This window comes from Rattus norvegicus, chromosome 15 (genome assembly GCF_036323735.1).
Source record: "Rattus norvegicus strain BN/NHsdMcwi chromosome 15, GRCr8, whole genome shotgun sequence".
In the NCBI taxonomy this organism is placed as follows: domain Eukaryota; kingdom Metazoa; phylum Chordata; class Mammalia; order Rodentia; family Muridae; genus Rattus; species Rattus norvegicus.
The window spans coordinates 32,413,721-32,440,525 of NC_086033.1; the positions used below are offsets into that span (position 1 = coordinate 32,413,721).

The 26,805-nt window shown below is 51.7% G+C and overlaps 2 protein-coding genes, 1 long non-coding RNA gene and 1 other non-coding gene across 8 annotated transcripts in view; 2 read left to right on the plus strand and 2 right to left on the minus strand.

Annotated features, from left to right (window-relative positions):
- The first annotated feature begins 570 nt into the window (after positions 1 to 570).
- LOC120096985 (uncharacterized) lies at positions 571 to 10,642 on the plus strand. Its single transcript, XR_005493962.2, has 2 exons — positions 571 to 820; positions 10,124 to 10,642. It is a non-coding gene; the product is annotated as an uncharacterized LOC120096985 (long non-coding RNA).
- Myh7 (myosin heavy chain 7) lies at positions 2,805 to 26,131 on the minus strand. Of its 3 annotated transcripts, none has more exons than XM_006251951.4 (40): positions 26,042 to 26,131; positions 24,880 to 24,924; positions 24,266 to 24,474; positions 23,848 to 23,991; positions 23,492 to 23,648; positions 23,370 to 23,397; positions 22,892 to 23,000; positions 22,717 to 22,809; positions 22,542 to 22,605; positions 22,087 to 22,185; positions 21,761 to 21,864; positions 21,075 to 21,213; positions 20,867 to 20,985; positions 20,603 to 20,752; positions 20,252 to 20,422; positions 19,186 to 19,495; positions 18,853 to 18,920; positions 18,469 to 18,556; positions 17,755 to 17,872; positions 17,493 to 17,616; positions 17,116 to 17,252; positions 16,599 to 16,854; positions 15,091 to 15,333; positions 14,790 to 14,966; positions 13,561 to 13,706; positions 11,921 to 12,011; positions 10,827 to 11,216; positions 10,524 to 10,650; positions 10,241 to 10,359; positions 8,093 to 8,289; positions 7,446 to 7,629; positions 7,125 to 7,290; positions 6,914 to 7,038; positions 6,050 to 6,358; positions 5,605 to 5,808; positions 5,379 to 5,504; positions 4,996 to 5,271; positions 3,742 to 3,837; positions 3,498 to 3,632; positions 2,805 to 2,931 (listed from the first exon to the last, which is right to left on the minus strand). In XM_006251951.4, the coding sequence occupies exons 3-40, from the start codon at positions 24,464 to 24,466 to the stop codon at positions 2,914 to 2,916; spliced, it is 5,808 nt and encodes a 1,935-aa protein (XP_006252013.1). In that variant the 5' UTR covers positions 24,467 to 24,474; positions 24,880 to 24,924; positions 26,042 to 26,131; the 3' UTR covers positions 2,805 to 2,913.
- On the minus strand, positions 7,895 to 8,006 carry Mir208b (microRNA 208b). Its single transcript, NR_037354.1, has one exon. It is a non-coding gene; the product is annotated as a microRNA 208b (primary transcript).
- The window catches only part of LOC120096984 (uncharacterized), a 32,214-nt gene continuing 19,013 nt past the window's right edge, over positions 13,605 to 26,805 (plus strand). Inside the window, exon 1 of one of the 3 annotated variants that reach the window (XM_063274861.1) lies at positions 13,605 to 13,740. The gene's annotated coding sequence lies outside the window, so the exon portion shown is untranslated. Of the gene's footprint in view, positions 13,741 to 26,051; positions 26,641 to 26,805 lie in introns of those variants that run through there. The other 2 variants (XM_063274862.1, XM_063274860.1) reach the window with 2 other exon arrangements.

Below are 26,805 nucleotides of genomic sequence, written 5' to 3' on the forward strand. Positions count from 1 at the left end.
GACAAAGCCAGACTCCCCTGCTCTGACTTTCCCTCCACCCCCACACCCAGGAACGCTCTCCCTGCTCCCAGCTCTCCCCCATCTACTGTCACCTCTCTCAATATAGCTCTAGAGTGTGGAGGTGGGTAGGACACACAGCGGTCAGTGTTTCTGAGTACAGCACTCTCGGTGATGTGGTGTCTCTCCAAGGTTGCCAGCCCCCTAGGATACTTCACTTCCCTTATGGTGGGTGGGTGCAGGAGCATACAGTCCTCTCCAGGGGTCTTAGATCTTGTACGCGGTATTCTTGAAGGGACCTGTTTCAACCTTGCGTTCCCATCTGCTGGTGCCTCTGCCAAATGGTTGCTCTCCGAGGATGAAGGCCACCTGTCTGCAGCTGTGTCCCCGGAGGTCACTTGAGGCTCCTGTGTGCAAGCTGCAAGGTTAGCCCATGGCCTAATATGTCACTGCCTGGTTCTCAAGCTCTTGAGGGCATGATAAGGCACTGAGAACATTGGGTCAGCCTGGGTCAGGTCCAAGCGACAAAAACCAGGCTTTGTCCTCAGGGAACCTAGTATGCTACTCAGGCCAAACTTGGTATAGGTAGTGGGGGATGGTGGGCACAGAGTTTCCATTGCCTCCTATGGAAGATACAAGGAAGGAGTTAAATCAGTTCTGGGCTCTGCCCTCTTGTGTGGCCTGGTTTGCCCTCTCCTTCCTTTCCTCGGTCCCCTAGTCTCCCCCGCTCTCACATACTCTTCTCAGCCGCCTCCCAAACCAGCCCTGCAGTCTGATGAACGTTCTAGAGTAAGTGGACCCCAGATGGACGCTCTGGCCACAGGTGAGAGGCACCATCCCTTTGTTACCTGGATCCCCCGTCTCTGTCTGTTCCTGTGCCCACCTTCAGTTCCCTGTCTCTAAATCAGCCCTAGCCTCTGCTGTTCCGGCGCTCATATCGGAATCTCACAGAGCACTCAACCTGGCTTGTCCTTGTCTTATTCCTCTACTCTCTCCAGCTTCCCTTCTCCCTGACTTTCATGACTTCCATCTAAAGGTAGCCTGGGTTTTCCCCTTTACAGTATCGTTTCCAGCGCTTCCAGAGTCTCAGTCCCGTCTCTCTCCTCACCCATTCTGAGCATCATCCTTATCTTGAGGCTCTACCGCTAGTCCTTGACCCTCTGTGTGTGCACGGGCTAGCTGCCTTTGCTGCTCCTTTATCTCTTGCTCTTTTAGGCTCTGGTCCACACATCTCCTTCCACTGTGATCCTCTTTAGACTCTACGGATTTCTCCACTGCTGCTCAGGTCTGTTCCAGGAAGAGGAATGGGCTTAGGGAGGGAGAGGGCATAAAGAGGAGACCTGGGGACCTGGGCTCTTCCTGTGGCCTCCCTATGCAGACTTGATTTAATGCACACTGATTTCATAAAAAAAAGGACCTTGTATTCAGGGAGCATCACACGACTGTCCATGAAGACATATCTGTATAGAGTAACACAATGTAAACTAGAAATTGTCAAGTGTGTCAAGCTTCAGGATTGAGAATGTGAAAATGGCCATATACAGTTCTCTGTGTCTGCTATTCCTGAGTTGCAATGACCAGTACCCAGGGATGTAGAGTCGGACACAGAGGCATCTTAATTAATGGAGGAAGTCCACCCTAATGATCTGGCCATCTCTTCCTCTTCTATTTTCTTTGTTCAAGCTATGCATTGGTTTCCCATCTCTTCTGACTGCATCTGATTGGGCCGTTCCGTCTTCCTTCCTTATTTCATTTTCTGTTCTCCCTCACCTGCTGTTTTTGCTATTGGCAACCCCTCGTCCTCACACAGGGCCCATGCTCCAGTTGCCTAACTCAGTCTGGCCATGCACAAGCGTGTCTATGGGTGGGGTTGAGGGGAGATTTAGCCCAGAGCAGGGCAAGGTTCAAAGAGATGTTTTCAAATCCCATTGTCTTTCAGAGCCACATTCCTAAACCTACCTCAGCAGCCCAGCTGTGAATACCCAAGGATCTGGCTTTGCTTAGCTGGAGCTCACTTTTTTTTCTACCTCCAGACCCTCCTGTGATTTAGTGTCCCCCCTAACAAAATCTGGTTCCCCTGTTGCCTGCTTTCTCTTGAGATGGTTTGCCACATATAGAGCCAAACTCCATCTTCCAGCTACTGCAGAGGTAAAAGACCCTGCAAATGGAAGTCATGGTGGGGAAATGAAGAAGAAATGAATACCATAGACCGGGGGTTGGGTCCTGGGAAGATGGGGAAGAAGAAAGGTAGGCTAAGGTTGCTATCCTCATGGCTAAGTGGAAGGGACAAGAGTCACTGTGGATAGCTGTGTTTGGAATGCCATGTGACTACATCTGTCATCCTGTGTCCTCTCAGAGACCTGCCTGGGATGGGTTCTAAGGGGACCCATCTGCCATATCTGCCAAGGGGGTCATACCTCTGCAGACTGAAAAGTCACTGGCCAGTTCCTACACTCCAGGCCTTCTCCCGTGGTCAGCTCTGCGTATTATCAGTGTAGGATACTGATTAGAACCGGCATGTAGGTGTGTGGTAGATGGGCTCAGAGCTCCAGGTGAGTTTAGAGGCTTCTCTAAATCCTGTTTCAACCGGACAGGCACTGGGCCTGGGGAAGTCACAAAGGAAGCATCACTTCTTGCTGTGTTTGGCTGGAGGAGGATCTATGAGCCAGCACTGTACTGGGAAGGCTCAGAACTTCACAGAGTCCTGGGGAGTGGCCTTTGCCACTTCCCCTCCTTCTTTCAAGTCCCACCTCCCCACCCTAGAGCCCCAGGGACCGAGGTCAGTGAAGAAGAGTCTAGAGACAGGATTTTGGCTTGAAGGAAAATTGCTTTATTGTGTTTCTGCCTAAGGTGCTGTTTCAAAGGCTCCAGGTCTCAGGGCTTCACAGGCATCCTTAGGGTTGGGTAGCACAAGATCTACTCTTCATTCAGGCCCTTTTGAAATAAAACCAAGTCAAAATTAGCTCTGGGGAGGCCAACATTGTAGGGACAGCACATGGAAACTGAAGTTGAGACTAGGGCACCTGGTAGGTGGAGACCCTTGTGTGACCTTGAGGGATCCCCTCTATAGGCAGGGATATGTTTCCAGGAGTCAGTGCTGAAGGAGAAAGTTCTGGAAATAAGGGTTCTTGAGTAGGCTGGATGGAAGATATCTCTGTGAGATTAGTGGAGCCCTTGGGATATTCTTTACATGTTTGCGTTTCAAAGATAGGAGACAGAATGAAATGGGAAATAGACAGGGTAGCTGGAGGGAACTGGATCTAATAGGTTTGCATAAAATGGGGCTGTATAGGGTTTCTGACTCCTCTTGATCTGGGGTTCACAGAATCACTGCAAACAAGGTCACAGAGAACCTTAGATGTGACTGGGAACTCAATCAACCTTAGCCTTTGGGGCCTTGTGGTTCATCTAGGAACTTAATGAAACAGTGCTGCCTGAGGGGACAGAGAGGTTACGCCTGCTGTGGGAGGTGACAAGTGAGGTCCAGGGGAGGAACCCACCTTGGCGCCAATGTCACGGCTCTTGGCCCGCAGCTTGTTGACCTGGGACTCGGCAATGTCCGCCCTCTCCTCTGCCTCATCCAGCTCGTGCTGCACCTTGCGGAACTTGGACAGGTTGGTGTTGGCCTGTTCCTCCTAGGAGCAGATAAACGGGATGGGTAAGAAGGGTCTCTTAGCCTTCCAGTCTGGGGGGGCTGGCACCCTTGTCCCTCCTCCTGGCTTCAACCCTAGCAGGATGACTTACCGCCTCCTCAGCCTGGCGCTTGTAGGCCTTCACCTTTAACTGCAGCTTGTCCACCAGGTCCTGCAGTCGCAGTAGGTTCTTCCTGTCTTCCTCTGTCTGGAGGGCAGAGGAGGGAAGAAGGTGAGAGTGCACTGACCTAGGGGGCAGCACCCCACTCTGGCCTCTCTTGTCTTCTCCATTCTCAATGCTGCATTCTGAGTCAATGCTTGCTCTCTGGTCTTCACAGAATACTTGAACTTGCTTATCATTTCTCACTCAAGAAGCATCTTTTTTGAGACATGGACTCTATGTAGCCAAGGCTAGCCTCAAACACATGACGCTCCTACCTCAGCTTCCTGAGTATTGGGATCATAGGCTAGTGCCACTACTCACTTGGAATGTGATTGTTTGAAATCGCTCTATAAAGAGAGAACCCAATAAGCCAATGGGGTGGGTGCCTGAAACTGCAGTGACTTTGTACACTGTCCTAGGGAGCAGGATCCTGAAGGCCCCGGAACACCACGGAGCATAAACCCGCTGGCTCTGGGCCCAGCATGGACTGGGAGTGACTCTGGGGCTGTGAGTATGATGGAATTTCCTGGGCTGCAGTGGGCTGACACGAACTTGATCTAGGCTAAGGACAAAGTGTCCTCAGAGGGCATACATGCTAGACAGAAAGACAGACAAGCTCTAATGGAGCACTACGGAAAGCTGGGTTTGTGTTGCCCTGGGTGCCTGAAACGTTTTGAGACTTATTTGATTGGCTGTGGTGTCTTTGGTAGCAGGCCTGGCTATAAATTTTCTGCTGGAGAAGGGTATTGCTGCTTGAAGCTGTGCCTGTATAGGGCATATCTCTGGTGGATGGGCTGAGGGTACATGTCAAGGGGGAACACACAGGCTATGAAGCTCAGTCATGGTCTTCTGGGCCAGGGGACAAGAGTTGGCCATGACTGGGCAGGCTATGAAGCTCAGTCATGCTCTTCTGGGCCAGGGGACAAGAGTTGGCCATGACTGGGCAGGCTATGAAGCTCAGTCATGCTCTTCTGGGACAAGGGACAAGAGTTGGCCATGACTGGGCAGGCTATGAAACTCAGTCATGCTCTTCTGGGCCAGGGGACAAGAGTTGGCCATGACTGGGCAGAGTGGAAGGACATCCAGGGTGTGCACGCCAACTCTGGCTAGGGAAAGGTAGCAACATGTCTCTGTTCCCCTTGGTTGTTGGTCACCATGGCTCTAGGCCACTGGGTAAGAGCTGTGATTGTGGCCCCGCCCAACCTGGTAGGTGAGCTCCTTGATGCGCCGCTCGCTCTTCCTCATGCCCTTCACCGACTCCGCATTGCGCTTCTGCTCAGCCTCCAGCTCATTCTCCAGCTCCCGGACCCGGGCCTCCAGCTTCTGCAGCTGCTTCTTGCCACCCTTGAGGGCGATCTGCTCTGCCTCGTCCAGCCGGTGCTGCAGGTCCTTGATGGTCTGCTCCATGTTCTTCTTCATGCGCTCCAGGTGGGCGCTGGTGTCCTGCTCCTTCTTCAGCTCCTCGGCCATCATGGCGGCCTGTGCACGGGAGAGGAGGGCATGCGGTCTGCTCAGGTCCTCGTGGGCTCACCGCCCAGGCTAGGGAGATGCTGGTCTGGAGTGGGTAGGCAGGGTAGGGGACTCACATCTGTGATGGCCTTCTTGGCCTTCTCCTCTGCGTTCCTACACTCCTGCACCGCCTCCTCCACCTCTGTCTGGAGCTGGGAGAGGTCTGCGTCCATCTTCTTCTTCTGGTTGATGAGGCTGGTGTTCTGGGAAGAGAGTGGCAGAACAGGAAAGACGCTGGACGTCTCTGAGGAGCTCCCTCCCATCTGTCATTGAGCTCAGGAATGTACAGGGTGCCCCCCTCACCTGGGAGTGCAGCAGCTGCACCCGCTCGCTGGTCTCGATCAGCTCCTGCTCTGCCAGCTTCCGAGACCGCTCCGTCTGCTCCACCACGGCCCGCAGCTCCTCCAGCTCCGCCTGCAGCAGGTTGTTGCGCCGCTCCACGATGGCGATGTTCTCCTTCAGGTCGTCATTGGCACGGACTGCGTCATCCAGCTGGATTTGAGTGTCCTGAGGACCAGAAAAATGAGTGTAAGCTTGAAAGCTGGCTCTGGTGCCTTCATGAAGTTGTCACACAGAATTGAATGTGGGCGAAAAGTCCGTTGTGGTGGCTCAGGGTTGGCCTGTCAGCCATCTTTACAAGGATGGCATGACGAGAGAGAGCCAGTGTCCCTACCATCTAATTAGCCTTGATAGAAGCCAGCCCTTCCCTGGGTGAGGTGACCTCCTGTTTCCAGAAGTCTCCGAGTACCTTCAGCAAACTCTGGAGGCTCTTCACTTGTTTCTGGGCCTCAGCAGCCATGCGGTTGGCATGACTGAGCTGGATCTCCATCTCGTTGAGGTCGCCCTCCATCTTCTTCTTCACCCGCAGGGCCTCGTTGCGGCTGCGCGTCTCGGCATCCAGGGAGGTCTGCAGGGAGTCCACCACCCGCAGGTGGTTGCGCTTGGCCTGCTCCATCTCCTCGTCCTTCTCTGCCAGCTTCCTTTCGATCTCTGCCTTGATCTGGTTGAACTCCAGCTGGGCTCGGAGGATCTTGCCCTCCTCATGCTCCAGGGAGGCCTGGGAAGGAAGCGGGAGGAAAGATTTTGCAGGCTTAGAGTCGGAGACCAGGAGGGAAGCAAGGGTGAAAACCATGCTACAGAGAGCATTCAGGAATGGTATACATGGCTCAGTCAGGGGTGCAGAGGAAGGAAAGGAGAGAGTGTGCACAAGAGAAATGAAAGCAAGATGAAGGAAAGGGGATGCAGACTCCCAGGGGGGTGGAGGGAGCCAGCTTTGAAGACAAAGAGGAAAATGAAGTGTGTTGCCAAGGAAACAGAGGCAATCAAGCACACAGTGTAAAAAATCTCAGGCAGGCAGAGGTGGAAAGGGGAATGAGCTGAAATAGGAGCCCCTCCAAAGTACAGTAAATAAGATGTTTGCACGAATGAACTTGGGTGACCTTGAGCTCATCAGACATTGACAAATGTTTGCTGGGTGCCTGCTATGTCCAGCACCACCCTAGACCCTGGCAATGGACCACTGAGGAAGAATTCAGGCAAAGGGAAGACGGGAGCAGGGACCAAAGTCTAGATCCCAGTCCCTACTAAGCCCCGAGCCCTCTGGCAAGCCCACCTCAGCCTCTTCCAGGGCTGACTGCAGCTCCAGCTTCTCAGCCTCCAGTTGCTTTCGGATCTTCTCCAGCTCGTGGATGCTCTTCCCAGTTGAGCCCAGCTGTTCAGTCAGGTCTGAGATCTCCTCTGAGGATCAGAGAACCAGAAAGATCAATACGCCTTGTCCTGCCTCCCTTTCCCCGCAGCCCTTCCCTGCCCCTCAGCTCGCCCACCCTGGAGGTTCTTGTTCTCCCGCTTGAAGGTCTCCAGGTGCTCCAGAGACTCCTCATAGGCATTCTTGAGCTTGAAGAGCTCTGTGCTCAGGGAGCGCGCCTCCTTCTGGGAAGACTCCAGCTCTGACTGGGACTCCTCATACTTCTGCTTCCACTCAGCCAGGATCTGTGGGGACAGAGCACCCTGTGTCCAGAGCTGCTCCAGGCCCCTCTCCTGACTCAGCCCTGCTCCCCTGCCTCTAAGGAGCATGCTCTGGCCTTGAGCTGGCACTGACCCCACTGCGGGTGTGGATAGCGTCCGCAGCCCCACCGTGGGCCCACCTTGTCGAAGTTCCTCTGCTTCTTGTCCAGGGCTGCGGCGGCCGCATTGGAGCGCTCCACATCCACCATCAGGTCCTCGATCTCGTTCTGCAGCCTGTGCTTGGTCTTCTCCAGCGAGGAGCACTTGGCGTTGACGGCCTCCACTGCCTCCTCAGCATCCTGAAGCCTCTGAGCCAGCTTCTTCCTGCAGCAGGGGAAGTAGGGAGGGTGGCCAGGAAGAGAGGGATGGGGAGAATGGAGGAGGTAGGTTTGGACAAGAGGAAAACATGTGACTTCCAAAAGACTATCCTCGACCACCTAGAAGCACTCAGAAAAGCCTAAGGTCAGGCTTCAGAGGCTGGGCACTTAGCAGGCAAATCTCAGTAGCTGAGAATGGAGACATAAAGCACCTATGAGGGCCATGAGCCTGATCCTTCTTGGCTGGATCAGCCCCGTTCCCTATAGCACCGTACCCCAGGTGGGTGCACTCAGCCCTCAGACAAACCTTTTGTTCGTCTTATATTCGGATGAGAAACATAACGCGAGCAAAAAGCTTCCCTGAGAGGAGCAGGAGGTGGGGGTGCCTAAGAGTCCCCTACGTGTGGACTACTGAGCATCAGATCGGGCTGCAAAGGAGCCTCAGCCAGAGCTGGGTACCCAGGACTCACTTGGCTTCCTCCAGCTCCTCCGTCCTCTGTATGGCGTCCGTCTCATACTTGGTCCTCCACTGGGCCACCTCTGAGTTGGCCTTGGACAGGACACGCTGCAGCTCAGCCTTGGCTTCTGTTTCCTCCTCATACTGTTCCCGCAGCAGGTCGCAATCATGCCGGGCTGACTGCAGTGCGTGGGCCAGGGCATTCTTGGCCTGGGAAGAGGTGGGCATCGAGGAAGTGGATCAGCTTTCTCCTCTGCCATCCCCTTACCCCAGGCCCAGCATGCTCCCTTGGCCACTTCTACCTCCAGCTCTCCAGTGAACCTGGTGTGGTTTGCTGAGCAAGGAGGACCCTACACAACAAAGCAGTGCGGCACTGTTTACAATGCTCTTGTGCCCACTGCCCGAGGCTCCTTGCAGCAGATTTGCTCCCCCAGTGCAGTTACAGGTGCAAACAGAGACACCAGGAAGTTTTCCTTATATCACCACACTAAAAGAGGTAGTTTTGGGGGTTTGTACATGTGTAGGGAGCTCTGAAGTCAGCCATGGGTATCATTTCACAGACACTGTCTACCATATTTTTTGAGACAAAGTCTGTCGCTGAGATTTAAGGATCACCACCTTGGCTAGGCTGGCTGCCAGTCAGTTCAAGAGATCTTCCTGTGTAGTGATAATTTTAGAATTTTGGCTTCTTAAAAGAACACAGAAATATTAGAATGTGTGTTTGTTTTAATCCCAGGTGTGGGGCTGTGGGGTTACTTCAGATTGTCCACAGCAGCTGACTGTGGTTTGGCTCGTGCTCTGGCAGGGGTGTGATTTTTCCAGCTGCGGGTACTTTCTGCAACTGTGCAGCATTTGGAATTCTAGGTACTTTTCAGAGGGTATATAAATGGTAGGGCCCAGAGAGACAGTGTTGGATGTTGGTTGCTGTTGGTCATGGTTTGTTAAGTAGTCATGTGCAAAGAAGAGGGGAGGAGGAGGAAGAGGAAGAGGAGGAGGCGGAGGAAGAGGAAGAGGAGGAGGAGGAGGAGGAAGAAGAGGAGGAGGAGGAGGAGGAAGAGGAGGAGGAAGAAGAAGAGGAAGAAGAGGAGGAGGAAGAGGAAGAGGAAGAAGAAGAAGAGGAAGAAGAAGAAGAAGAAGAAGAAGAAGAAGAAGAAGAAGAAGAAGAAGAAGAAGAAGAAGAAGAAATAATAATTAGAGATCCCGATGGTGAAAATCAAACTTGCCCCAATCAACTCAAACTCAACACCCTTAATCAGCAGGAAGTAGTTGCTCCCTTTCCAACTTCTGACTTTATTCAGGGATCTCTTTCCTTTCCTTTCTATCCTTTTTTTCTTTCTTATTCAGTGTTAGATGGTTGGAAGGGTGGAAGAGAAGGGTAGGAGGAAAAAGAATCCACAAAGTAGTAAAGACAAGCTATACGCCTGTCTCTGCCATCTCAGTGCTGGGATCACAAGTGTTGGAAATTGGGCCCAAACACCATCATGCTCCTGTGGCAAGCACTTCACTGACTGAGCTATGTCCCTAGCCATCGCTCTGTGAGTTTTAAGAACTCATGGTCTCATCTCTTTACCGTAAACTCAGTACTGTGCTAGGGATAGGTTCCGGCTTTCTTTCTCCAGGCTTCAGGTTGCTCTCATAATTCTAGGACCCTTTTGTGTAGCCCCTCCACCCCGTATCTGCACCCAAGAAGGCCAAAACACATCTCAGACCAGTGGTTCTCAACCTTCCTAATGCTGTGACCTTTAATCCAGTTCTTCATATTGTGGTGACCCCTCAATCATAAAATTATTTTCATTGCTACTTCATAATTTACTGCTGTTCTAAATTCTTAATGTAAATGTCTGATATGCATGGTATCTAATATGCAACCCCAAAAAGGTTGCAACCCAGAGGTTGAGAACCACTACCTTGGATACTTCTCTGCCTCCTTACCCTCCAACCCCACCCCTGCACAGCAATAGGAGGGCAAAGGGTCTCTGTCAGCCTGGGGAACAGATTTTAAAAGATACCTTGTAAAGGCTGGGTTATTACTTCTTTTTTACAGTTTGTAGAGAATTTGGACCAGGCAAGCCTCACTCTTAGAGAAGAAAGAGATGCAGACAGAATCCAAGGCCTATTGTTGCATTCTCTGCTTGGGCCAGGCCCTGAGTTCAGGCCTTACCTTGACCTCCTCCTCCAGCTGCCTCTTGAGGTCCTCCAGCTGCTGGGTATACGTGAGCTTGCCTCGGGTCAGCTGAGAGATAAGAGCCTCCTTCTCATCCAGCTGTCTGGACAGCTCCCCTGGGGAGGCATCAAGGTACCTTCAGCCCCTCTTCACCCTCAACCCAGCCCCTAATCCTTAGGCTCCCTTCTCTGGAGAGGCTGCGGGCACGTGAGCAGCGTGTACGCCCAAGGCCAGGATGCTCAGGAGGTTGGGGGTCACGGAGCTCCAGCCCTGGACTCACCATTCTCTGTCTGCAGCTTGGCCCGCTGGCTGGTGAGGTCATTGACAGAACGCTGTGTCTCCTCAGCCTTGCTCCGGTGTTCATTCATCTGGTCCTCCAGGGTCCGGCACATCTTCTCCAGGTTAGCCTGAGAGAGGAAGGAGTTACAGAGTAGGTTCAGGAAGGAACTAAAATGGAGTAAGGATTGCAATGAAAGAGAAAACCATGGACGGTAAGGGAGCACCCAGATGAGCCGTCAAGGAAGAAAGAGGATCGACACCGGAAGCAGAGGGATCAGAGGAGGGAGCTGCTGAAAAGACCCACCTTGGCCTTGATGATCTGCTCCATGTTGGAGGTAACGTCATCCAGCTCCAGCTTGAACTCGCTCTTCTCTTTCTCCAGCTTCTGCTTCACCCGCTGTAGATTGTCTATCTGCTCGCCCAGCTCGGCCACGCTGTCCGCGTGTTTCTTGCGCAGGGCCGCAGCTGTGGCCTCATGCTGCAGCGTGGCCTCCTCTAGGTCCCGCCGCATCTTCTGGAACTCGGCCTCGCGCTTCTTGTTCATCTCTATCTGCACAGATGTGGCCCCACCGGCTTCCTCTAGCCTCTCACTGATCTCCTCCAGCTCCCGGGACAGGTCTGAGCGCAGCTTCTCCACCTTGGCCCGGGCTGTGCGCTCAGCCTCCAGCTCCTCCTCCAGCTCCTCGATGCGTGCCTAGTCAGGGACACAGAGGTTCAGACCTGCTTCCTGGACCCTCCATTGAGGCCCGTTCTGGGGCTCTAAAAGACCCCTGGCCTATGAGAACAGCAAGTAAGTTTGATGTATAACTGGAAAAGTAGACATAAAAGGATTTGTGGGGAAGTGTCTTGAACAGGCCAGTCAGCTTTCTTTTAGACTTGAGCACTGCACATTCTCTTTATTAGAAGGAAGCAGATCTCTTAGAGAAGGACAAAAACAAACAAACACCTAATCTGTGCTCATGGGTTTTTGAGAGCAGTTTACTGGGGAAAGTAGCAAACGTGTAACTGAGAAAACCACATCTGTTTGAGAAAATAGCTGAAGACCTAATTCAATGCCTGCTACGGAGGAAAGAACCATAAAGACTGAAGGGACCTTTAAAGTCACCAGGTGACAGAGTGGGGAGACTCAGAGGTCAGCAGTGGGGTTCCGTAATCTCTTGGAAACCAGGAGTTCTGCCGTCCTAGACACCCCCTCCCCGCCCCCAAGGTCTCTTCCTGGGTCTTCCTTGGATCATATAAGCCCCAATTGGGGGGCTCCCTGTAGGAAGCCTTGTTCATTGTATCTCCTTTCACAGGTACACAGTTCTGTGATGCACCAGTATCATACCCTGGAGGGGGATCCAGGGAAGCTGAGAGCCAGCCCGGGACACCACACTCAACTAGAGCCCCTGGCCTTACCTGAAGCTCTTTGAGCTTCTTCTGCAGCTGGCTGCCCAGGGCCTGCTCATCCTCAATCCTGGCGTTGAGTGCATTTAACTCAAAGTCCTTCCTGTAAGGAAGAGAGAGCGAGGGGTAGCAGGTCAGGAAGGCACTTGGAGTAGCCACCAGAAGGTCAGAGATTATAAAACCAATGGAGTACAGGCAAAAAAATACTTTAAAGAGTGATTTAGGATGGGTACCCTGAAGGAAGGGTAACACCTGCTGTCTGTCAGGTTCAAGTCCAGTAAAAATACAATGAAAAACCCTGTAGCAGGGCAGCATAGTGGGGCTCTGTGGGGCTTTCTCCTCTTTTTTTTTTTTTACAAAAAATGGGGGGGTGGTTATTTATGTATTTAATATATGTGGGTATACTGTAGCTGTCTTCAGACACACCAGAGGAGGGCACCAGATCTCATTATAGATGGTTGTGAGCCACCATGTGGTTGCTGGGATTTAAACTCAGGACCTTTAGGAAGAACAGTCAGTGCTCTTAACTACTGAGCCATCTCTCCAGCCCAGACTTCTCCCTCTTATTCCAAGTATTCTCCTCTGTGAAGTAATGAGACTATTGCAAAGGCCTTTTCACTTTTTTCTTTCTCTTTGGTGCTGTGGTCTTTAACTTGTCACTGTTAGCTTAGGCAACTCAGTCATCTCTCTCTCTCTTTTTTAATTGGTGTGTATTCACTGTGCATGGCGCTGGGCTTCATAAAGATGGTGTCTCACACCTCGATCACGTGCCTGGAGCATGCTCACTTCCCTTCCACTCCCTAACCTTCTTGAGCCTTAGCTGTCTCTGTGATAAAATAGGATGGCAGACACCATCTTTGTAAGTACTCTGAGGAGGCTGCTGAGGAGAGCAGGTGAGAGAACTACTCTTCCAGAAGAAGCAAGATTGGTTCTCAGCACTCACACCGTGCAGCTCACAACTGCCTGATAGGCCCGCTCTAGGGGCGTCTGGTGCCCTCTTCTGACTTCTGTGAGCGATGCACTCACATGTGTGTGCACTAAAACACACACACATGCACAAACACAATTAAAAATAAAATATAAAAAAAGGAAGGTGGAAAAACCATTAGGACCATATGTGATCTATGTGATCCATTCATTCATTCAACAAACTCTGTGCCTAGGGACGTGTAAAGACTCCTATGCAAATACAAGTTGAAGTACTATAAGATTCTCAAATATCAAAATACGTTTTTGCAGCTCACTATTCAAGTCTGTGTGTGCACCTTTGGGAAGGATTTGCAATAAAGATTGGAACCAGAATCTACCTAGAAAAAGAAATGACCCAACCCTTACATTTTTTTGAACAGCAGAGCGATTCCTTTGAAATTATGGGCAGCCTCTCCTCCTATCTGACCGAGTGCTCACAAAGGAAGCAAGTTTTTATTTTCACCTCTCCCTGGGGTCTAGCAGGGACAAGGTGCTTGAGAGATCCAAGTGAGACTCCTTGCTAGGGAGGACCTTGGGATCTGATGTGCGGGTTAGGGAGGCTCTGCCCTCAGTTTGAGCATCCATTGCCTCTTAGGATGGCCCCTTGCCTGGCTCAGCCTATACTGTGGTGGGTGAGCTGAGCTGGGCTGGATAAATGGCCCTGGCAGTATGGAACACGGTACTTTTTGAGTCGCTCATCCAACTGCTGCTTGTCGTTCTCCAGGTCCATGATGCTCTCCTGGGTCAGCTTCAGGTCACCCTCCAGCTTCCGCTTTGCTCGCTCCAGGTCCATGCGCACCTTCTTCTCCTGCTCCAGGGATCCCTCCAGCTGGCAGAGAGAAGAGCCAGCTATGAACCACAAGGTAGGCTATGCTAGCCTGAGTTTTGTCTCTATTTTGGAAATCCTTAGAGAATCCAGGACTTTGGACACTTCCCTAGAAAGGACCGATGTTTCCAGGGAACCATGAGAATGTCCAGACTGAAAGGTTTGCTCAGTGGATTATTTTGTGAATGAATGAATGTGGGAGAAGATTCCAAGGCCATAATCATTCATTCAGCATCCTGTAAGTACCTATGGGTTCCAGGCTCTGTGCAGGGTACTGGAGACACAAAACTGAGTAAACTCAAGTGCCCATCTCGGGGGAGCTCTTAGTCCTGCGACTGAGACAGATACTGAGTTATTAGAGCAGAATGGTAAGGCAGTCAACGGACGTTTACACATTTGAGGGAACAATGGTCATTCAGGACCAGACTCTGCAAAGATTCTCCTCAAAGAGTCTAACATTTTACCAAAGAGATACAGTGTTCTTCTGAGATAATCCTCTAAACCCTGTAGTCAAAGATAGAACTATGCGCGTTTACAATTTTAACTTTAATAAAAAGCCAGCTCAGGCCGGGCCTTGTGGCGCATGCCTTAAATCCCAGCAGATACAGTGTTCTTCTGAGATAATCCTCTAAACCCTGTAGTCAAAGATAGAACTATGCGCGTTTACAATTTTAACTTTAATAAAAAGCCAGCTCAGGCCGGGCCTTGTGGCGCATGCCTTAAATCCCAGCACTCAGGAGGCAGAGGCAGGAGGATCTCTGTGAGTTTGAGGCCAGCGTCATCTACAGAAAGAGTTCCAGGACAGTCAGGGCTACACAGAAAAACTCTGTCTAGAAAACACACAAAACAAAACAAAACACAACAAAACAGCTATCCCTGTTCTTGAGCATAACAGTGAGATTGCATACATTTCTTTGAAGTCGGTAACCCTCATGCTTCCTATCCCCCTGTTTTATTCTGGGAGGATGTCAGTAGACTGAAGACTTTCCAGTACCCCAACCCCCATACCCAAACACACCCGTTCACACATACCTCTCGACACAGAGAGACATGCTACATCTAAGCCCATTTTACCCGTCTGCTTACATCATCCACTTGCTGCTCCAGCTTGACCTTGGCCTTGGTCAGAGTGTTGACCTTGTCCTCCTCAGCCTGAAGGTCATCTAGGGCTTGCTGGTGGGCCTCTTGTAGAGCTTTCTTCTCCTTGGTCAGCTTGACAATGATCTCGTCCAGCCCAGCCATCTCCTCTGTCAGGTTTTTCACCTGCCGAACACAAATCCCACATTCCCTTTAAGTCAAAGGACACCATCCTAAGGACCCCTAGAGGGACCTCCATGCTACCATAAGGAACACGCTGTGCTTTGGAACCTGAGGGAGCCGGCCTCACCTTGTTCTCTGTTGCGTGCTTTTCCTTCTCCACCTTGGCCAGGGTCAGCTCCAGGTCATCGATATCTCTCTTGAGCTCTGAGCACTCGTCTTCCAGTTTGCGCTTCTTGGCCGTGAGCTCGGCGTTCATCTCCTCCTCGTCCTCCAGCCTCTCGGTCATCTCCTTCACCTTGGCCTCCAGCTGGATCTTGTTCTTGATCAGCTGGTCGCAGCGCTCCTCGGCATCTGCCAGGTTGTCTTGTTCCTGGGGGCGAGGGACAGGAAGGGAGGCTGGTCAGAGAGGACAGGCCCTTGTCCTCACAAGTAGAGGAGAGAGGTACAATGGCCTGATGGGAGAGGGACCCCGGCTTATTCTCAGCTGAGAAGAACCCAGGAGGCTAAGGAGGCAGGTTTGGGATGGTCTGTCTTGGGAGCACTAGGGAGAGGAGCAGAGGAGCGAACTCAAAGTCTTCACGTGGCCTTTTTCTCTAGTCTCCTCGATTTAAGGAAATGCATTTGCTGATGTTACTCTGTGAATTTTAACCTATGAGATAGGCAGGTGGCTCCTGTTTAAAATGAAGAAATTTAGGCTCGAAGATGAGTTATAGTCCCCGAGGAGGATTTATCTCTCTCTCTGTCTCTCTGTCTTTCTCTGTCTCTCTGTCTTTTTCTGTCTCTGTCTCTGTCTTTCTCTGTCTCTCTCTGTCTCTGTCTTTCTCTGTCTCTCTCTGTCTCTCTGTATCTCTCTCTGTGTCTCTGTCTCTCTCTGTGTCTCTCTGTCTCTCTGTGTCTCTCTCTGTGTCTCTCTGTCTCTCTGTGTCTCTGTCTCTGTCTTTCTCTGTCTCTCTCTGTCTCTGTCTTTCTCTGTCTCTCTCTGTTTCTCTGTATCTCTCTCTGTGTCTCTGTCTCTCTCTCTGTCTCTCTCTGTGTCTCTCTCTGTCTCTGTCTCTCTGTCTCTCTGTCTCTGTGTCTCTGTATATCTCTCTGTCTCTGTCTCTCTGTCTCTCTGTGTCTCTCTCTGTCTCTGTCTCTCTGTCTCTCTGTGTCTCTGTCTGTCTTTCTCTGTGTCTTTCTTTCTCTGTCTCTCTGTCTCTGTCTCTGTTTTTCTCTGTCTCTCTCTGTCTCTCTCTCCTGCCGTGTGTGTGTGTGTGTGTGTGTGTGTGTGTGTGTGTGTGTGTGTGTACACATGTATATTTTTGAGACAGGATCTCTTACAGCCCAAGTTGGCCTTGCTGCATTCACTCTATAACCAAAGCTAACCTTGAACTCCTGATTCTCCTGCCTCTACCTCCCAAGTGCTGGGATAACAGGGGTGTGCCACCATATATGCCTAAGCCTGTGTATTTAAAAGGGATTCTTTTTTTTTTTTTTTATCTTTTCTCCTTCTGAGGAGATCTTTGAACGTGTGCTACCAGATTCTCCAGTCTGTGAGTGACAGGATTGTACACCCTTACATAGAGAGAGGTGTGTGACTGTGGGGAGCATGACCGAAGCACAGGGGAGGAGCTAACAGTGGCCATGTGGCCTCACCGCCTGCACTTGGAGCTGCAGGTCATTCTTCTCCTGCAGCAGGGACACCATCTTCTCCTCCAGCTCCTTGCGGCGAGCCTCAGACTTCTCTAGTGCATCTTTGACTCGCCCGAACTCCTCCTTCATGTTGGCCATCTCCTTCTCTGTCTCTGCGCTCTTCAGCAGCGGCTTGATCTTGAAGTAGAGCTTCATCCACGGCCAATTCTTGACCCCCATGAAGGCGCGGATGTTCCACTGGATAATCAGCAGGGAGTCTCTGCAGGCACGAGGAAAAGAGTGGGATGGAGCTTCCCCTGTTCCTTCCCATGCGAGGCTCTTCTTCCTAGATAAATCCACTCTTCCTTCCTTTACCTCACCCTCTCTGAGGTCTTCAAAAGCTAAGGACCGGCTTGTGTTCCTAAGATTCCCCCCCCGATGATTCCTTCCTGCTGGGCTCACTGAAGTCTTTCTCTGGACACTGTCACCGAATGAGCCTGAACCTCAGGAGGGTTGGAGATCTCCTTTAAGGACCTCTCACCTGCGCTCCAGCAGCTTCTTAAACTCCATTCTGGAAAGTACACCTCGGGACTGGGCCTGGATTCTGGTGATGATGCGGCTCAGCCTCTCATCTCGCATCTCCTCCAGCAGCCCCAGCAGCCCCGCCTTGAAGAACACCTGAGGGCAAGTGGGTAGAATCCGACTCAGGGCAGAGCCTCAACCAAGGGTGACCAAGGTAGAGGAGGGTCGGGGGAGGTTCAATAAGCTCCCGGGCACCTATCACCTGTGCGGTCCAGGTCTGACTGTGGGCGTGGAAAAGGAGAGGGGCGGAGCCTTGCGAGTCTGCCTCCCAGTCTCAGCTCTATCACTCAGCATGGCTACCTGCTCTACAGCCATTGGGTAGAGCTCTAGACTCACCTTGGTGTGGCCAAACTTGTACTGGTTGTGGTCAATGTCCAGGGAGCCCAGCAGCTTCTCAGCCCCTTTCCGGCTATCAATGAATTGGCCCTCAGGGATGGCTGCTGGGTTCAGGATTCGATACCTGGGGAGGGAAGTTCTCAGAGTCATTTGCATCCTGTGTGGGTCTGCTCTGCCTATAGCATTCCAGGGCCACCATAGACCCCCTACTCCCACAAAGGCCGCCCATCCCTGGCTCCTGGAGCCCTGGGGCACCCCTTACCTCTGCCGGAAGTCCCCATAAAGAATGCGGTTGGGGAAGCCCTTCCTACAGATGCGGATACCCTCCAGCACTCCGTTGCATCGCAGCTGGTGCATGACCAGGGGGTTGTCCATCACCCCTGGGGCAGCAGGGAGGGGAGAGATGATTGGAGAGAGTGTTGGACTAATAGCAATCCTCTCAGTTCTCATCCAGGCTCTGAAACATATCTGCTTACTTCAGCAAGTCAGTTAGACAATGCCCATTCTCCATCTGTTTCATTTCCTCCTTAGCCCCACTCCTAATAGCAATCAAAATATTCTCTCATCTATTATTTTATATAATTTATACTTATTATCATGAGTGGTTTCAGGACAGACATATCTCTTATTCTATGTGAATGGGCTAAGAGATTGAATGCCGTGCAGGTCACTGAGCTAACTGAACTCTAAGCCAGGCTCTGAAACTGTCTTTCTTGATACTTTGTTTCCAATGTTTAAAAACAGATAGACATTCCTTAGATGTCTCACTGAGGGCTGGAAGTCACTCACGAGGTGATATCCAGAGAAGTGCCTTACATATAACCCTGAGGCACATTGCTAACATAGGGTAATGCTGGGAGGGATGGTCTGGGAGTAGAATGTGACTCGGAAATCACCATGACTTGGAGATTACTCAAGGTCCTGTCTCTGAGACAGTGGGTGTTCAGAGTGGGATAGCGCAAGTTCCTGGGCTCACCTGGAGACTTCGTCTCATTGGGGATGATGCAGCGTACAAAGTGAGGGTGCGTGGAGCGCAGGTTTGTCATAAGTTTGTTCAGATTTTCCTGTGGCAGAAAAAGAGGACAAAATAAAGAGCATGGATGAAGGAGAAGCAGGAAATGAAGAGGAGGGAAAGAAAGGAGAGAATACAGGAAGCGAGGAGACGAAAGGATGCTGGAGAAGGGAGAGGTTGATGAAGGTGAGAAGTGAAGAGGGGTGAGATGAGGTCAGGAGGGGAAGACAGACAGGAGCATGCAAAGGGCTAGGGTAAACCCAGAAGAACTGGTGTTGGGAGGAGCTGGGGCTGAGGCACCAGAATGAATGGGAAGCCACGGTAGGCTGGAGCTGGGCACACGCTCACCCTGTGCAGTGCGGACACGGTCTGAAAGGATGAGCCTTTCTTTGCTTTGCCTTTGCCCTTGTCTACAGCTGTGGGAAAGGAAGCCAAGGAAAGGGCAATTAGTGGACATGTAAAGAGGCAAGGACCTATAGCCTCTCCTCACATTTTGTCTTTCTTGGCCACCAGACCAGGGTTTTCAGTATGGCGGCTTCAGTGAATCCACCCAGGTCTATCTCGCTGAGACTATTCTGTACAACTCCGGGCATACCGTGAAAGGGAAGTGATGAAATTTGCAGGCGATGTGCCTCAGAACTGTGGTGTAAACCTTAGAGTGCTAATGCCTGAGATACTTACGTGCATCAGCTCCAGCATAGTTGGCAAACAGATTACTTAGGAGCTTGAGGGAGGACTTCTGGTACAGCCCCACCACCGTCTCATTGAGAGGGTCCTTGTTCTTCTGTAGCCAGCCCAGGATATTGTAGTCCACGGTGCCAGCATAGTGGATCAGAGAGAAGTGGGCTTCCTGCTTTCCCTTGATATTGCGAGGCTTCTGGAAGTTGTTGGACTTGCCCAGGTGGTTGTCGTACAGCTTGGCCTTGAAGGTCATGTCCGTGGCCTTGGGGAACATGCACTCCTCCTCCAGGATGGACATGATGCCCATGGGCTAAGAGTGTAGGGAGAGAACCATTGAGTAAGCTTCACTTGGTAAGATACTCTTCTGTAGGTTAGTATTTACTCAGACATGCCGGTAGGGTGCGAAGAGACCAGGCTTGGCTCAAGGATAGCAGCTGTCTACTGTTTGACACCTGTCAAGCTTTCCTCAAGTGGGGATTTTTGTTGATGTCAGAGGGGCTTTTTGTGGCTGCTTCTGATGTCTCTATCATACCCTACCACCCAGATCCCTGTGATGCTGAGTTTAAAAATAGGTACACTAGTCAAGTGGTGGTGGCATGTGCCTTTAATTCCAATACTCAGGAGGCAGAGACAGGCAGACCTCTGAGTTCATTCAAGGTCATCCTGGACTAGACAGTCAGTTCCAGGACAGCCAGGGCTACACAGAGAAACCTTGTCTTGAAAAACGGAAATCCAAAAACAAAACAAAAAATACTCTTATAACCCCCCATACTGCTGTCACATTTCCTGACCCTTGGATCCGTGTAACCCAGAGCCAGTGGTGGGAAGACCAGCTTCCTAGATGCCCATCTTTCATGCATCCAGTCTTAAGACCCTGGGAGCAGAGCTGTCAGGACTCTTGTCATGGATATTTGGAACAACACAGAACTCTGAGAAATAGAGCTCCACTTCTGATATGTAGACTGAACTCCTCAGCAGGAAGATGAGCCATCACTTTCTCTGGAATTCTGAAGTGTGTTCATGTAAGGTGTAGGAGGAAAGCTCAGGTGGTGGAAACAGGGCTCACCTTCTCGATGAGGTCGATGCAGGCCTGCAGGTCCATGCCGAAGTCAATAAACGTCCACTCGATGCCTTCCTTCTTGTACTCCTCCTGCTCCAGCACGAACATGTGGTGGTTGAAGAACTGCTGCAGCTTCTCATTGGTGAAGTTGATGCACAGCTGCTCAAAGCTGTTGAACTGCAGGGGGTGAGGTAGCCAGTCAGGCAGGCAGGCTGACTGAGGGTCTGAGTGGCCAGCATGGTGGGTCAGCCTAGGACTGTGCCACAGCCCTGGCCGAGCCCTGCACAGGCATGGCTGGTCTCTCAGGTCATGGCAGGGAAGGGAGGGCTTCTCCTGAGGGCAGGGACACAGACTCACATCAAAGATCTCAAAGCCGGCGATGTCCAGGACACCTATGAAGTACTGGCGTGGCTGCTTGGTCTCCAGGGTTGCGTTGATGCGTGTCACCATCCAGTTGAACATCTTCTCGTACACTGACTTGGCCAGTGCCCCGATGGCATATGCCACCTACAGGGGAGAAAGGCAGATGAGGCGTGCTCTTGGGAAGGATGAATTTGGAAGCTCATATTCTACCATGGTGTGGTCTCTCCACCATTCATTCATCTTCCAAAGACAACCCACCTGCTGGACATTCTGCCCTTTGGTGACATACTCGTTGCCCACTTTGACTCGAGGGTGGCACAACCCCTTGAGCAGGTCAGCCGAGTTCAGTCCCATGAGGTAGGCTGACTTGTCAGCTTCTGGAAGGAAAGGGTAGGTAGTGACGTTAGTACAGGGATACACGTTCTACGTGGCCCTCGGTGACTCCATGGGGTTCCTTGCTTCTCACCTTCCGTGCCGTCTGGCTCTGCCTGCTCCTCCCTCTGCTTCTGTTTGAACTTCATGTTTCCAAAGTGCATGATGGCGCCTGTCAGCTTGTAAATGGAGTTCTTCTCTTCTGGAGTGAAGCCCAGCACATCAAAGGCGCTCTGTAAGCAGCCCCCATATCAGTGAATCCCAGAAAAGAAAGTGTGACCAGTTAATGAGACCCTCATACGCTGGTAGAGAGAACTTGAATTTGTCTTCCTCCTCCCTGTAAAGTATGAGATTCCCACAAGCAGAGAGGGACTCCGAAACAAAGACAGACAATAGAAGATTGGGGCCCCGCCTCGTGACCATCCACTGTCCGTGGTCATGGCTGTTCTCCGTAGCTGCTGTGCGCTCCCCACCAATGTTCCCAGCCCTTCCCTGCCTCGATTTTCATATCCGTGTGTATCTCTCCTCTACCCAACAGCTCACTTCGGCCCTCAGGATCTGCAGGGCTCTCCTTCCTGTTTCTCGAGTGGTGTTGATATTGTTGTCTGCCTTTCCTGTCTCTCTGCCCATGGTTCTCTGCACACCGTGGTTTGACAACACCAAATAGTAGCTACTCTCCTGCTTCATAGCATGTGTCTTAGCGTACCCTGTTCACAGGGTGTGTTCTAGCTCTCTAGGAGGGTTGTACAACACCTCGTGGCTGAGTGCTCACAAACTTACATCGGTGGCCATGAGCTCTTCAGAGTCATCTATTGAGGCCACAGTCGTCTCTCCCTGGGAGATGAACGCATAATCGTAGGGGTTGTTGGTGATCAGCAGCATGTCTAAGAATGGAAAAAATGTGGTTCGGATGTGCACAACCCCTGGCTATCCTGGGGGCTGCTGGCTATAGCAGACAGACCAAGGGAGAGGCTCAGATAGAACTAGACTTGACCCCCAAGATTGAATCTAGCAGCATCATAGGGCCCAAGGCATACTGCCAGAACCCAGCCTTAAGCAGAGAGGACCAGGTTGCCATGGAAATATCTGGTCTCGGTCTGACTCACCTAGAAGCTCAGGCTTTTTATTAGACAGGATTTGGTAGAAAATGTGATAATCTCTTTCTGCTTTCAGCTGGAAAATAACCCTGGATTTTTCCAGAAGGTCTGTGAACCAAGCAGGTAGAAGGAGAGGAATGAGAGGTTAGAATGCAGGTACAAAGTAAAGGGAAAGGGGTGGGAACCACAGCGAGCAAAGAACAGAGGGAAAGACCAGTGCATGGCTGCAGGGGCAACACATGAAGAATGGAGGCAGAGACCCAGAAGGAAAGAAAGCATCTTAGAGAGAAACCCCCTCCCCCCAAAGAATCATGCACTGATAGCAGACAGAGGAAAAGCCAGAGAAAGCCTCAGGCTGACGTAGAGACAGAAAGATATGCATACTGCGGGAAGAGATTGAGACGAGGCTGTACAACCAGTATGGGCTCGGCCTAAATGAGCCCCGGCAAATTCGTGGAACTTACAGGTCTCTATATCTGCAGATGCCAACTTTCCTGTTGCTCCAAAATGGATTCGAATGAATTTCCCCTGAAGCGATGGATGGAAGGAAGAGAGTAGCAATGAGCCTGGGAAAGGCTCCCATTTGAGGCCATCCCTCAACCAGCCCAAGTCCCGAGTTCAAGGTGGGGTATCACTCACAAATCGGGAGGAGTTATCATTCCGAACTGTCTTGGCATTGCCAAAGGCCTCCAGAGCGGGGTTGGCTTGGATGATTTGATCTTCCAAGGTGCCCTGAAAGAGGTCAAGAAGGATGGGGGTGAAGGCTGCCTACTCTTTTTCTGTAATGCATGCCCTTACGTGACAGCAGGCCTACCTTGCCTGGGGTCTGGTCCTTCTTGCTGCGGTCCCCAATGGCAGCAATAACAGCAAAATATTGGATGACCCTCTTGGTGTTGACAGTCTTACCAGCTCCGGATTCTCCGCTGTTGTGACAAGCAAAGGCTTAATAGGCAGTAAAGACACTGGTTAAAGACCAAGGAGTGAGGAGGGAGCACGTCCTCTAGTGGAGAGAAGGTGCTGATCAGGAAGTCGTTAGAGATCGGCACATAGGACCAGGTTAGCAAGCAGGAAGACGATGATGCCACAGAAGACGAGGGGTCAATCAGAGGAGAGGGCTGTTTGGGAAGAGTAAGTGGGGAGGAGAGAAAAGGCTTCTGAAGGGAAAGATAAGGGAAATGATGAGGGGGGAGACACCTGGGTGGAGAGGAAGGGGGCCATAGGTTCATGCAAAGGAGTCTGACCCCACAACCCCCCGGGAGGTCTGGGATCAGGGATTCTAGAGCTATGCTCACGTGATGAGGATGGACTGGTTCTCCCGATCTGGAAGAGAGAAGAGGAGAGGCAATGGGTTGAGGGATGAGAGTCCAGCTGAGAATTCAGGTTGAGGAGACCCAGGTCGGGGCACCAGGCTTACCTGTCAGCATGTACTGATAGGCGTTGTCAGAGATGGAGAAGATGTGGGGTGGAGCCTCGCTCCTCTTCTTGCCCCGGTAGGCAGCTACCACTTCCGCATTGTACACTGGCAGCCACTTATAGGGGTTGACGGTGACACAGAAGAGGCCTGAGTAGGTCTGGGGGCGTTAAGGAAGAGGCAGTAAGGGGTGGTTGTCAGAATTCGAGAAAGACCCCAGGAGACGAAGGAAGCAAAACTCAGAGTCAAAGGGACAGGAGCTGGTGTAGATGCCCTGCTTCCTGGTAGGGGTCTTGGCTTCAGGAGACTGCTACTGCCCAGGAAGCTCTAGGTTCCAGTGGATGGACTGCTGTACTCACGTAGATCATCCAGGAAGCGTAGCGCTCCTTGAGATTGTAGAGCACAGCCGGCTCGTGCAGGAAGGTCAGCATGGCCATGTCCTCGATCTTGTCGAACTTGGGAGGGTTCTGCTGCATCACCTGGTCCTCCTTCACAGTCACCGTCTGTAAACAGCCCATGCAGGCCCTCATGTCAACCCGTGTCTGCCCTGTTTTCTCAGCATGAAGGCAGTAAGGCAAGGTATGGAGTAGAGGAGCTGGTGTATATAGCTGAGACGGGACTGGGATTAGATGTTGGGAGTAAGGAGAATTTGGACCCCCATCCTACCCAAAGGACCGAAAGCTTGGGGGCCCTCAGGTGTGCAAGCATGTCCCCTCTCTGGGCACCCCGGGTGTGGGGCTCTCTTACGTAGCCTTCCACACCAGTACCCACACCTACCTTGCCATTCTCTGTCTCAGCGGTGACTTTGCCACCCTCTCGAGACACGATCTTGGCCTTGACAAACTCTTCTTTGTCATCAGGCACAAAAACATCTTTCTTGAGGTCAAAGGGCCTGGTCTGCGCCTCCAGCCGCTCCTTCTCAGATTTTCGCAGGAAGGGGGCTGCGGCCCCAAATGCAGCCATCTCTGCATCCGCCATGACTGAGCCTGGGGAAAGGAGCAGCTGTTACCTGTACGCCGCCTTCCACCACCTTGGGGCAGCTCCCAAATCTGGTACCGTGCTGAGCACTCAGGAGCTAACTCTGCCTCAAGCTTACCCCTAAACCAGAGAGCAGCCTGGCAACTGCCAGGCAGAGGGGACAGCTTTATTTTTATTCAATTGGGGCACTCTTCGGGTGTATCCTGACTTTCTTGGAGGGACAGGACTCTGCACCAATCTCTTCCTGTCAACAGACCCTGACTGTCACTGGCCATGAGTACAGAGCTTCTGAAAACCAGGCCATTGTCTCTAAGCAGGCAGAAATGAGCATTCCAGGCTTTGGGCTTTGGGTTTGGGGCTGCTATGTTCAGTTTTCCCAGATCTCCCAACATTTAGACTTCAGCTTTTCTCACCTTGGATTCCCAAATGTGTCTAGGGATAAAGAGGTAGGCCCAGGCCTGTGGAAGAACCAGAGAGAGGGGAGAGACTGTGTCAGGGCAGGCTGTGGCCCAGGCTGGCTCTGTCCCTCAGCACGTGGAAGAGTGACCCCAGCGCTGGTCAGCCTTTCTGGTCACCGCCATCCTCCCTTCTCTATTTCCTTTCTCCCAAAGACTAACAACTTTCAGTGTCTCCGAGCCACAGTCCTCCTCCCTTCGGGGCTGTTCTACCCTTCCTCGCTGAGGCTTCCTTTCTTTGAGCCACGTACGAGACAACAGCGTTTGTCCAGACAACTCATGTTTTCTGTTTCACTCCGCGGTTGCCCCTTGGACACATGAAGAAGTCAAGGCTCTTCGGCCTTACTTTTCTCAGAGGATAAGACAAGGGGCAGAGTCCAGACTTCAGACTCAGGTCTCATGGTTCCAACCACCCTCTAACTACCCTTGCACACCCCAGGGTCCCCTGCACACGCTCTGATGAACACGCATGCTCACACAGGGTTTGTATACAACAGCCCAGCACATAGGAAGGCTCCCGTGGCTTCTTCAGAATACGAAGACCAGAGCCCCAGACCCCTGCATGTCTGAGAGATGGTGCTTCAGAGACCACGCGCAGGGTCATATCATACAGAGTAATAATTCCTCCGTGTACAGTCAGACACTTCCACAAACATGGACAGGTTCTAGTATCCATGGAACTGGCTTCCTGAAGAATTATTCTCCTCCATTCTGTCCTTCTTCCCCAAAATGCTTATAGCCAGGCATGATGTATCTTATATGATAGAATATATACTGATTCTTACATTTAAGACATGGATGCTTATACTTGTGCATGCGTGCGCACACACATGCATACACACGCGCACACACTAGCACACACACACACACACACACACACGCACACGCACACGCACACTGCTATTGCATTCTGGGCCATACATATAGATATACCCCCCCCCGAACACTTGGGCTCCCACATTCCTATGGCACAAGCATACATATTTAGACCTGCAGGGGAGTGTTCAATAATAACCTGGTACTACGTGAAGCCCTGCCAGAAGCCTGCAGTTCTAGAGGAATCACTTCCTGAACCTGGAGCCCCTTATCCCAGAGGAAGGCCTCCAGCTCCCACTCCTACCTGAGGGCAGCAAGTAAAGAAACAGCAGGAGAATGCTCAGAGCCAGACCTGGTCTCAGGGGCTGTATATATGGGGCAGCAGGGTGCCCCATCCCCCACCTGCACCCAGTCCCTAGCCAGATTTAGAAAGGGCTGTTGTCACTAAAAGCATTCCCCCCTAACTCTCCCCCCCTTCCCTTGTCCGAACAGTACTCCCCCCTCCTCCCCAGCTAGGAAACAATTGGAAGTGGGCGTCATTGTTGTGGTATGGCATGTTCAGGGTCTGAGTTCCAGGGGGTGGGGTGGCTCAAAGTGAAGCAAAAATATCCCTTACATTCCACAGCTCACTAGAGGGTGTGCTGACTACGACCACCATGACCTCAAGCAGGCAGGGCCCTGGCTGGACTGCAAGAGGGCCCTGCTGACCCTGGCATTGCTACCCCTCAGAAGTCTTGCCCCCAGTGCTAGCCTGGTCCTGTTTCCAGTATCCTCCCCACTCTCCTGGCTTGAGTCCTGCATCTGACTGAGTTGGAAAAGGGTTGGGTCAGAGCCGCAGAGAGGGGCAGGGCCGAGTTGGGGGTATGGCCCTGGTATGGTGGTTGGATTGGAGCAAAAAGGAAGGTAGGTTCCTGTTAGGACCAGGGAGTTCAGACACAGGAACTCCGGCTCAGGCGCTGCTTTCCTAGGGCCAGCAGCAATGTGTGTGTGACCATTGAGCCTCGGAGCCAGGCAGATCTTTAGTGATCCATCTAAGTGCTTTGCTTTATGGTGGTGGGGATGCTTCCC